This window comes from Lepidochelys kempii, chromosome 21, assembly GCF_965140285.1.
Source record: "Lepidochelys kempii isolate rLepKem1 chromosome 21, rLepKem1.hap1, whole genome shotgun sequence".
NCBI lineage: Eukaryota > Metazoa > Chordata > Testudines > Cheloniidae > Lepidochelys > Lepidochelys kempii.
In genome coordinates this window covers 529,321-541,035 of record NC_136400.1, presented here as the reverse complement: position 1 = coordinate 541,035, position 11,715 = coordinate 529,321, and the positions used below count along the sequence as shown (strand labels likewise).

The 11,715-nt window shown below is 44.2% G+C and overlaps 1 protein-coding gene across 1 annotated transcript in view; it reads right to left on the bottom strand.

Moving 5' to 3' along the window:
- Positions 1-555: 555 nt before the first annotated feature.
- The window catches only part of TSPAN2 (tetraspanin 2), a 59,862-nt gene continuing 48,702 nt past the window's right edge, over positions 556-11,715 (bottom strand). Inside the window, exons 6-8 of the mRNA XM_073319959.2 lie at positions 8,282-8,353; positions 7,185-7,268; positions 556-4,927 (exon numbers count right to left, since the gene is read on the bottom strand). Coding sequence (XP_073176060.1) covers positions 4,862-4,927; positions 7,185-7,268; positions 8,282-8,353 — 222 coding nt within the window. The 3' untranslated portion in view covers positions 556-4,861. The remainder of the gene's footprint in view (positions 4,928-7,184; positions 7,269-8,281; positions 8,354-11,715) is intronic.

Below are 11,715 nucleotides of genomic sequence, written 5' to 3'. Positions count from 1 at the left end.
CACAATCACCTGACCAACATTTACAACTCAGAGAAACTTTCATATAGACAAATGCTCTTGCTCTCACAGGCCCTATAATAATAACGTGATGTCCCAGTCCTGCCTAATGTTAGTACTTGGAATACAGGAACAAGCATTCAGTATTGGAAATGCATGTCTCAGGCAATGTAAAAGAGACAATCCTGGTCTCGCAGGGAGGTAAAGACACGAGCATCGTAATTCGCCAACACAGAAGGGGAAAGGATTTGACGGTGAGTTATGTTTATAATGTACATTTAATAAGAATAGGTTTCAGAGTAGCAGCCGTGTTAGTCTGTATTCGCAAAAAGAAAAGGTGTACTTGTGGCACCTTAGAGACTCACAAATTTATGTGAGTATAAGCTTTTGTGAGCTACAGCTCACTTCATCGGATGCATTCAGTGGAAAATACAGTGAGGAGATTTATATACATAGAGAACATGAAACAAAAAATTTAAAGGAGTTAGTCTTCCAAAGGCCACAAAAAGTGGGTTTAAAAGGGTTCAGATAACAGCTCTCTTTCTTTTTCAGTAGGGATGGAATATATTTTGCCATGGAACAATCCCACTTGTTTCCAGTGGGACAACTGGAAATGAAACACAACTCTTTGTTGCATGGATATTCCAGGGATCTACTTCTCTCAGTTCCTGCTTGGCCCCGGAATGCTACCAAAACTAGTCAAATTCTGCCCTCAAATAGGCACATATGGCTCCTACAGAGGTCAATGAGAATTTCAGGAGCTCAGTACAATTAAAAAGAGGTTAGACAATTATATGAATAATGAGAATAATAAGCCAATTGATGGGAATAGGAAGGAACTTCCCCTACAGGCTGCTGCTTGCTACAGATGTTTCTGGCAACTTCTTTGGAAGCAGCTGGTACTAGCCACTGTGAGACACTGGATACTGGTCTAGAGGGAGCCATGAGCTGATCGGTGCATTGGATGTTCTCGTGCACATACGTATCTGAGGACAGAATTGGGTTGAATGAATTCAATCCTGATGTGCTGATTTTCTAGCACAGACTATATTTTTGAGTGGTTTTGATTCAGATGCTATAGAAAGTTTCCTTATTGTAGCCAGATGGAGCATGTTGGGAAGAGTGCTGTGCCATCTGGCAGAAGTGCAGAGTTTGGAAATAAAATGAGAGTGCCAGATTTAAACCAAAGGGGAAGCAGCACAACGAATGGGGCATATTTCCACAGAAACTGAGAGTATTTTTCTTCCCAGATGTCAGGGTAGGATTTATAGCTCAACCACAACTGTACTATAAACAGGATTGCTCAGTCTAGCCACAGAAATGCCAAGGAAGGGTCTAATTAGTTATTGCTTGTAAAGCACTACAGAAGAATCCTAATAATAGTTATAAGGGCCAGCAAGAATAAGATAGTAATTTCACCTCCTATTGCTAGTAACCACTGGAGCAGAGTAAAATGTCCTTCAAATGCTAATACAGGATAGAGGAAACTGTTACTAATGCAGTAATATACTGTCTACAAAACAACAGCATGAAATAGCAAGATGGGAAGGCCACACTTTGTTAAAGGCCCTGATAGACATTTTAAATATGCTGCTTCCTGGCCTGATGCACAATAATAATCCAGAGAATTAAACCAATAACTGGTACCATTATATTCCTGATCTTCAGTACAAAGTGCATCCAATATTCCTGGATAGCATTAGAACCCAGAGTACACATAACTGTTATGTATATAAATATGAAAGCACTGTATAGAAAAAAACTATTTCATTAGAAAGCAAGGTGATTCAAGTCTGAATGTATTGAAATATTTTTCTTACTGGCACTCGTCTCTGTTTCTAAAAGGCACTTAGAGGTAAACAAGCAAAAAGTTTTCTGCAAGCACCAGTTCGTGTACTGGTGCATCTCAAAAGCAGAAGTGGGCATCTCCGGGCTGACTCCGTGTTGCTGTAAGTGAAAAAGGAAGCAAACTCTGGCTATTTATTCCTGTTCTAGTGCCAAACAAGATTCAGTAATTTTTTAAAAAATGGCAAGGGTGTTTGTGTGTGTTTAAAAAAATATTCATTTCAGAGTGTGCATGAGAGAGATGGATCTGTGTGTACAGTAAATGCCCTCCTACATGGGATGCAGTGAGCCTAACAGTTATCTGTACTATCCAGACCAGGAGAACCGGCGAGGCCAGCAATGTACAGACCCGTCTTTCACAAAAGTTAGGTCTTAGTTAATAAAAGATCACTGATGCCATCATGTCCGTCTAGTGTGTTAGACCTACTGGTCTGCAAAGACCCTTTCATTTGACTGGCAAAGGCTAAGACAACTGCTTCCGTATAGCTATGTGTATTTTTTGCCAGCCTTCTCTTTATGGGGTATTCTCCAGCTCCACAGAACTGCCACATGGCTCTATGCTTTGTCGAGAGACTCATACTCTCTCCTAAAAGTGAACTATTTTGTCAGGCCCTGAAGTTCTGGCCTTAGGCTAGTGCAGTAACCTCCTCAGCCCCTACCTTTACACAAGGTGTGTCCACAAGACTCTCCTCCAGTGAGGTCACTACAGAAGGATGCAAACCTAACTCTCTTCCTTGGAGCCAGCCACACTGTCTCCGTGTTGGCTTGGGGAGCCTGAGGCTAAGCCCAGAAATTCCTGGCATGGCAGTGTGTTGCATACCCAGCTGCTTTACTTTTAGTAGAACACAGCTGCCTTAGGATATCAATGGCCATTCAAATGCTGCTCGTGAGAAATTACAAATGGCAAATGTAAAGGACAGGCAGGTCTGACACTCAAATATTATTAAATGAATTGTAGAAAAGGTATAACAGTAGAATGATTTCCAGCACCAAAATAAGCTTGAGGTGGTATAAATATGAGGTTCCTTGGGACCGTGAGGGCTGCACACTTGGGTATTTGTATTACATACAAACCCATGCACTTGGATTCACGCAGTACTTGAATTAATGCCCTGATATAGGAAATATTTCCTGAAGTCCTACATCCTTCCAGTATGTTTAAATGGAGCAAAGACTCTATTATAGTAACTGCACTAGATTTTTGGAGAGCAAAGATCATTTTATTAAGACATCAGTCGAGACGAGCCCTTCTCCATTATACTTACTCTCTAATTTGGAACCCAGGAAAACCAAATCACAATTGCATTAGAAAGCTGGACAGGATAGGCAGAGAGGCAGGGTTACTACATGAGTTCATGCACATCTCTAGCACAGCCCCCTTTCTGAAACATTTAGGGGGCGGGAGGGGGGAGAAAGAGCCTGCTTTCCCAAATGAAATGAGCCAAAGATATAAGACTCTTAGTCTCTCATGTACTTTATTTTCCCTTTGTGGGGAGAATACTTCCAGGCTGTCGAATGTTTTAAAAGGAACATTCTACTGTGAATAAATAAGAAAAATAAAAATATGGAAGCAAGCTGTGTAAACTCAAGCCCTGAGGTATTTCAAGGATACAATGTAATTCTTACATCTCTTACCCGCAAAGCATAATTGCCAATAAGAAAATGACTCTTTATGACTCTGTAAAAATGTGTTGCCTTTACTTCCTGCCCTTATACCCAAAGGAGAGGGCGAGAGATTTGAGGTAAAAGCCCTGCTGAAATGGTGATAGTCGCAGTAGTTCAGAGCAGAGGAAGAAATGAAGGTTTTAAAGTGCCACTTTTGTTTCTCCCTAACAGTCTTCACAATTTATTTGTTCCCTACAGCACGGCTAGCCAAAGACTTTGGGCACAAGATATCCCACAACTCTGCTGCTTTTCTGGATAAAGGCTTCAATCCTGCACGAGCCTCTGTGCTGTGTGGGGTTCTGCTGGGGTCATTTGGGCTTTGTACAAGTATAAGTCCATGCTAGCTGCTCCCAGTGTGGGACTGTCAGCTTCAGCTCTCTTTGGCCCTTTCTTTTGAAATCTCCGCTTTAAAAATTAATAGGATTTTAGAGACTTTCAAATGCATAACCGTGATTTTGTCACACAGACTGGGTTGGGAAGCCAAGGCACGCTTTATCCTGGTATAACTGACTCTGCATTGCCCATCAGCCTCCCATCTCTCTCTTAACCCTTCCCCTTTTGCCTGGTCCTAGGACTCCCCAAGAATCCTTCTTTGTTCAGATGTAGGGCCCAATCCTACCAACACTTCTGCATGTGACACTGAAGTCAACAGGACTACTCACATGGCGTACATACTTTCAGGAACAGGCCCTTAGAGATCAACTCATTTGAATAAATCCTATTTATTAATTGTATTTCCTTTTAATTTTGGGATTAGTGGATAAAAACTACATTAAAGGTTTTATTTTAAAAATGGCAGTTGCTCCTACACTGATTATTAGCCAACAGGGGTCACTATGAAAGGGTTTCAACCTGTATATATGCCAGGGCTTTATGCACACTCTCACATAGTGGGGACACTGCAGGAATGTGCATGCAAACACGTGCCCACACAACATATGTCATATGCATGCATTCACCCACACAATGTACTATATATACAGATATCTGTACTTGTGCACTCTTGCAGATCCATACGTGGAGACAGGCAGGTGCTTATCCAGTGTATATAGATGCGCAAGCACTCAGCCATATATATGCAAAGATATTTAAAAACAAATTAATTTTAGGTACCACCTTTGCCTTTTCATTTTAGGAAAGTACATTTTAAACCCTCATTTTATTCATTTCAGTTTTCTGACTTAAAAGTTTGAACACAATTAATGCAATTCACACTCACCAAATGAGGCCTTTTCCTCTCAGTTGGTTAAAACACTAATCAAAAATGTATTACAATTATTAAACTCTGAGAATGTATCTTGTAAAGTCTTGTAAGGTCTGGAAATCCCGGAGCATAGAAATTGTGCAGTGAGTTTTAGAGCATGTCCCTTGTATTGCGGATAGCACAGCAGAGAACCATGCTGAATATCATGCCAAAGATCTAAAAGAGAAGGAATGTGATTTAGAGATTTCCATGGAATGCCTCCTCTTACAAAAGTAGATATAGTTACAAAACTGTCATTTCAGAACAATCTAATGATCTTCCCAGAGGGGTAGTGGGCACAGATGACTGTTCCTCTCTACAAGTCTCAGGAAAGAAGACAGTTAACATGGAAGGAACATCACCATTACTCAGAGCTAAGATGATATGACCATAGCAGTGCCATGGAAGTTTTAAATGCTCTGCAAGCATAATGCCCTTCCCAAATATCACTGGGGAGATCATTAACACTGTTACTGATACTGTCTGCATTGACACAAGATCAGCACTGTCACTGGTATCAAATCCAGCACTGAAACAGAGGACTTGAATTTCAGTCTAGCACAGAAACGTGGTTATAGGAGGTCTCTGTTCATGGAGTATCATGTGTACTTCTGAATCAGAGCAGAGCTCAGCTCTGGGTGTAAGATAGGCTAACGTATGGGATTGCTGCAGGATACTGTGGGTTTAGAGAGAAGCTTAAACTCTTAATAATTACTGTACATGAGGCAAGTTTATACACTGCATGTAAATAGAATCCATAGTCTTAAAGCTCAGGAAACTGCAGGGGTTAGAATGGAATCCAATGGAGGGAGCTAGAGTCTCTAGTAATTCCTCCCTAGTCACAGGTTTTAGCTCCAGAACAGAGTTTACAGGCAATAAGCAAAGACATCATCCATGATCATGATCATGCCATTGAATCCCTTCCCCAGGAACACAGGACAACAGCTGGCCAGCCTTACCACATAGGAGCCATGGACTAGCACTTGCTTCTCCTTCCAGCCCAGATGCCTGAGAGTTGTGAAGTTAATGCAGGACCACGAGGACCCCAAGTGCGTGGCATCTGATATCTCCTTTTACCATATCTGTGCCCATTTCAATGGGACGTTATGAAGATTGGATCCCTGTATGCAGTGCACACGTACTCTTAGGCACTGAACAGCCTGCTTATTGAGGCTCTGTTCCATCTGGATTGCTTTGCCATATTTTCCATGCATGCCATTATATTTTAGAAAAGTCACATTTCAGGTTGCCTATGGCTAACTGGTTGTTATGACCTCCCCATATTTCTGAGAATGTTTAACACCCCCTGCCTCTCTCCATCCCCACAGGTCAGGTGTAGCGACCATATTACTATGCTCTTTAGTTTGAAATATATGAACCCTCCTTCCACATCTGAACTCAGTGAGCTTTGGAAAGTACAGGTAACTCCATTAACTTCCTCCTCCAGAGAGCAGGTGGGAGTGTAATTCCTCAGAAATCTGGTTTCATCCTGTGTCTTCAGACTGTCATTGGCTGCTGAATCTGGAGCAGATCGCAGCAGATGCAGGCTGGAAAATGCTTTTAATCTCCAAGCCTCTGTCAGTTTGATGTGTCTTCTTGCTGGATTCATGCACTAGTGTGACATCTAGTGGCCACACAGCTCAGTTATGAACGCACAGATTTTTGGAAATGGCAAAGCACACTTTTTGTGGGAGAAGATGAAGTTTAAAACAAGTGAAGTGAGAAGCTTTGGGGATACGATTAGATGAATCAGTCACTGACAACATGGTGTTGTTTAATCTGGATACCTAACAGTTAGAAGAGGGATATATCCTGAAGCCATCTGCCTAGTTTAAATTCAGTTCTGTTAAAGCAATGGGCATAGGAATGAGGATGTACTGATTTCTAGCTTCCAGGTAAGCCATGAACATCTATCACAATATCATAGGTTTTCCTTCACCAGATTGTTAATGTGCGTGACCTGGGAAAATCAGTTCCTTACAAGCAACTGGTTAAATCACAGATCATCCTTCATGTTCAAATCCATTATGAGTGTACAGCTTGGATCCAAATATTTAGGGACAAACAACACCAGTGCCAACAATGGGTTGGAATGGGTGAAATCTCAGGATAGCTGGTTGGTTTTCAGTACACTCAGCCTTTTTGGCTGAAATTATTAATTTATATTGATTTACAACAGTAACAAAGTGGAATTTCTCCCAGATAGCTTGTATTCACTCTATGGGGATGAAAAATAAACTGATAAAACTGGGACTTGCCAAAATTTATGTGGAGAGTGAGAGTGACTCTCAGAGAAAAGCGTCAGGGACAGTTGATATCATATGGAAATCTCCCCAGCAGCTACTGCAGAGCATCTCCCAGGAAATATGGACTCGGGGAGGGTGCAGGGATTTCGTATAGACAGAAAAGACAATGATATGATGTATTTACTCACTGTGATGCCAGCAATTCCAATTCCAACGATTCCAACTAAATGCAGATTCGAGTTAATTAAATTCTGGATTTCATCCAGGCAGTTCTATTAAAAACAGAATGAAAGTTCCACTTAACTCCTAGACAAATATTTCTATATAATTTCCCTAAACTCTTGCCTTCATGTACATGGAGAAAGGCTAACACAGTGACCTGTCTGCTAACCTGCCTTCTATGCCTTGTGCCCTGCTCGACATTTCTTGCTACTAGGTAGCTTACTCTCCCCTCATCTGAGCAATCAATAGGCTTTCAATTGCCAGGAATAATCTCCTTTGTTGTCCTCACCATACTCCTTTCTATACCCATGTGCCATCTCAATAGCACTCACATGTGGGTTTTCATTAATAGCTTCCCCACAAGTTAAAGCCAGCTATGTGTCTGGATACACTAAATCAGGGGAATATGGCCTTTCAGGATAATGGTGCAACTGCAGGCAGGTGCCACAAAAACTAGAAATGAGAGTGTTTCCCTCATTTTAATTGGCCACGTTCCTAGCCAGGGTCCTCTGAGCATGGTGAAGACAGGTACATGCCATAATTCAACCTTCAGCAGGCCTTTCATACAGACTCCTAGACACCAACATCTAAGTGCCCCTGCTCTTCAGACTGTGTGACATTACTGCCACAGCTACCTGGGGAGGTGGTAGGGAGGCTGCAGACAACAAGAGCAGGGGCTGTTCACATTTCTGAGTCTGACCCCTCACTCTCCTCTGCCTCTATGCTGTTCAGCTGCACAGCCCATGGCTGAGAAGGTGTTGGAGCTTATTCAGAGCAGATAGCTGCTCTGACTTTCCCGAATATGATTCTACTTGCACATTTCTCCAATTTCATCTTAAGTAACTCTGATATGGACAAAGGATATCTGAATCATCTGAAGCCAGCTGATCCGACTGTGGACATAGTCTCTCCTCAGCTAGCTCCTCTGGGCTATAAACCTCAGTCCGTCCCAGTGTCATCATTAGTGCTATTTTTGCTCCTTGTGTGTCAGAGAAACTTCTGTTTCAAACTGACATATCTGTGGGGAACGGTAATTAAAACAATCAGCACAGAAGACACTCACCTTGGGCACCTGGATGCCCTCTGGACAGGTGGGCTTCACCTGAACCTCACTTTCTTTACCACAGCATTGAAGCTACATAGTTGAGAGAGAGACAGAAAGTCAAAAAAGGAAGAAACTACAGGCTAGTTTCCTACTGAGACTCTGCATTCAATGGCAGCAAGTGGGCCTGACTGCTCAAGGCAATACAAATCCCTGCTATGGACGGGCCAGCAGTTTCTAAATCCGTTTACCCAGGAAAACAGAAATAGTTCAAGCACTATGTGTAGAAATGTGGGCACCATGTTGAAGCTGCAGCAGAGTATGCTAGAGTCTTTATTACAGACAGAACATGCTATTGGGTTTGTGGCTAGTGATAAATCAACAGAATGTTTCAGTGGGTTTGTTTTTCCCATTTACACATCTCTGAGAAAATGCTTGGAATTCCTCTTTGGGTCATAATTAATAGGCATGGGAGAAGGACAAGAGGTTCAGAGGTTGTGAAATGTTAGTTATGAAGAATGTTGGAATGATATAAACAGTGACAAAAGGAAGGGCTTGATCTCTATGGGAGGCAGCATTGCTTCACGAAATGAACACAGACTTGGGCACAAGTAGGGCTCTAAGTGTATGTCTACACTACGAAATCAGGTCGAATTTATAGAAGTCGGTTTTTTAGAAATTGGTTTTATATATTTGAGTGTGTGTGTCCCCACAGAAAATGCTCTAAGTGCATTAAGTGCAGTAACTCGGCGGAGTGCTTCCACAGTACCGAGGCTAGCATCGCCTTCCGGAGTGTTGCACTGTGGGTAGCTATCCCACAGTTCCCACAGTCTGCGCTGCCCATTGGAATTCTGGGTTGAGATCCCAATGCCTGATGGGGCTAAAACATTGTCGCGGGTGGTTCTGGGTACATATCGTCAGGCCCCCGTTCCCTCCCTCCCTCCGTGAAAGCAAGGGCAGACAATCATTTCACGCCTTTTTTCCTGAGTTACCTGTGCAGACTCCATACCACGGCAAGCATGGAGCCCGCTCAGGTAACCGTCACAGTTGTCTCCTGGGTGCTGGCAGACACGGTACTGCATTGCTACACAGTAGCAGCAACCCATTGCCTTCTGGCAGCAGACGGTGCAATATGACTGGTAGCCGTCATCGTCATGTCCGAGGGGCTCCTGGCCGCGTTGGCCGGGAGCGCCTGGACAGACATGGGCGCAGGGACTAATTTGGACCAGGTCATTCTCTTTAGTCCTGCAGTCAGTCCTATTGAACCGTCTTATGGTGAGCAGGCAGGCAATACGGATTGCTAGCAGTCGTACTGTACCATCTTCTGCCGAGCAGCCATGAGATGTGGATGGCTTGCAGTCCTTCTGCATCATCTGCTGCCAGCCAAAGATGTAAAAGATAGATGGAGTGGATCAAAACAAGAAATAGACCAGATTTGTTTTGTACGCATTTGCTTCCCCCCGCCCCTGTCTAGGGGACTCATTCCTCTAGGTCACACTGCAGTCACTCACAGAGAAGGTGCAGCAAGGTAAATCTAGCCATGTATCAATCAGAGGCCAGACTAACCTCATTGTTCCAATAAGAACAATAACTTAGGTGCACCATTTCTTATTGGAACCCTCCGTGAAGTCCTGCCTGAAATACTCCTTGATGTAAAGCCACCCCCTTTGTTGATTTTAGCTCCCTGAAGCCAACCCTGTAAGCCGTGTCGTCAGTCGCCCCTCCCTCCGTCAGAGCAACAGCAGATAATCGTTCCGCGCCTTTTTTCTGTGCGGACGCCATACCAAGGCAAGCATGGAGGCCACTCAGCTCACTTTGGCAATTAGGAGCACATTAAACACCACACACACTATCCAGCAGTATATGCAGCACCAGAACCTGGCAAAGTGATACCGGGCGAGGAGGCGACGTCAGCGCAGCCACGTGAGTGATCAGGACATGGACACAGAATTCTCTGAAAGCATGGGCCCTGCCAATGCATGCATCATGGTGCTAATGGGCAGGTTCATGCTGTGGAACGCCGATTCTGGGCTCGGGAAACAAGCACAGACTGGTGGGACCGCATAGTGTTGCAGGTCTGGGACGATTCCCAGTGGCTGCAAAACTTTTGCATGCGTAAAGGCACTTTCATGGAACTTTGTGACTTGCTTTCCCCTGCCTTGAAGCGCATGAATACCAAGATGAGAGCAGCCCTCACAGTTGAGAAGCGAGTGGCGATAGCCCTGTGGAAGCTTGCAACGCCAGACAGCTACCGGTGAGTTGGGAATCAATTTGGAGTGGGCAAATCTACTGTTGGAGCTGCTGTGATGCAAGTAGCCCACACAATCAAAGATCTGCTGATATCAAGGGTAGTGACCCTGGGAAATGTGCAGGTCATAGTGGATGGCTTTGCTGCAATGGGATTCCCTAACTGTGGTGGGGTCATAGACGGAACCCATATCCCTATCTTGGCACCGGAGCACCAAGCCGGCGAGTACATAAACCGCAAGGGGCACTTTTCAATAGTGCTGCAAGCTCTGGTGGATCACAAGGGACGTTTCACCAACATCAATGTGGGATGGCCGGGAAAGGTACATGACGCTCGCATCTTCAGGAACTCTGGTCTGTTTTAAAAGCTGCAGGAAGGGACTTTATTCCCAGACTAGAAAATAACTGTTGGGGACGTTGAAATGCCTATATGTATCCTTGAGGACCCAGCCTACCCCTTAATGCCATGGCTCATGAAGCCGTACACAGGCAGCCTGGACAGTAGTCAGGAGCTGTTCAACTACAGGCTGAGCAAGTGCAGAATGGTGGTAGAATGTGCATTTGGATGTTTAAAGGCGCGCTGGTGCAGTTTACTGACTCGCTTAGACCTCAGCGAAACCAATATTCCCACTATTATTACTGCTTGCTGTGTGCTCCACAATATCTGTGAGAGTAAGGGGGAAACGTTTATAGCAGGGTGGGAGGTTGAGGCAAATCGCCTGGCTGCTGGTCACGAGCAGCCAGACACCAGGGCGGTTAGAAGAGCACAGGAGGGCGCGGTACGCATCAGAGAAGCGTTGAAAACCAGTTTCATGACTGGCCAGGCTACGGTGTGAAAGTTCTCTTTGTTTCTCCTTGATGAAACCCCCCGCCCCTTGGTTCACTCTACTTCCCTGCAAGCTAACCACCCTCCCCTCCTCCCTTTAATCATTGCTTGCAGAGGCAATAAAGTCATTGTTGCTTCACATTCATGCATTCTTTATTCATTCATCACACAAATAGGGGGATGACTACCAAGGTAGCCTAGGAGGGGTGGTGGAGGAGGGAAGGAAAATGCCACACAGCACTTTAAGCACAGCACTTTAAAAGTTTACAACTTTAAAATTTATTGAATGCCAGCCTTCTTTTTTTTGGACAATCCTCTGCGGCGGAGTGGCTGGTTGGCCGGTGGCCCCCCCACCGCGTTCTTGGGCGTCTGGGTATGGAGG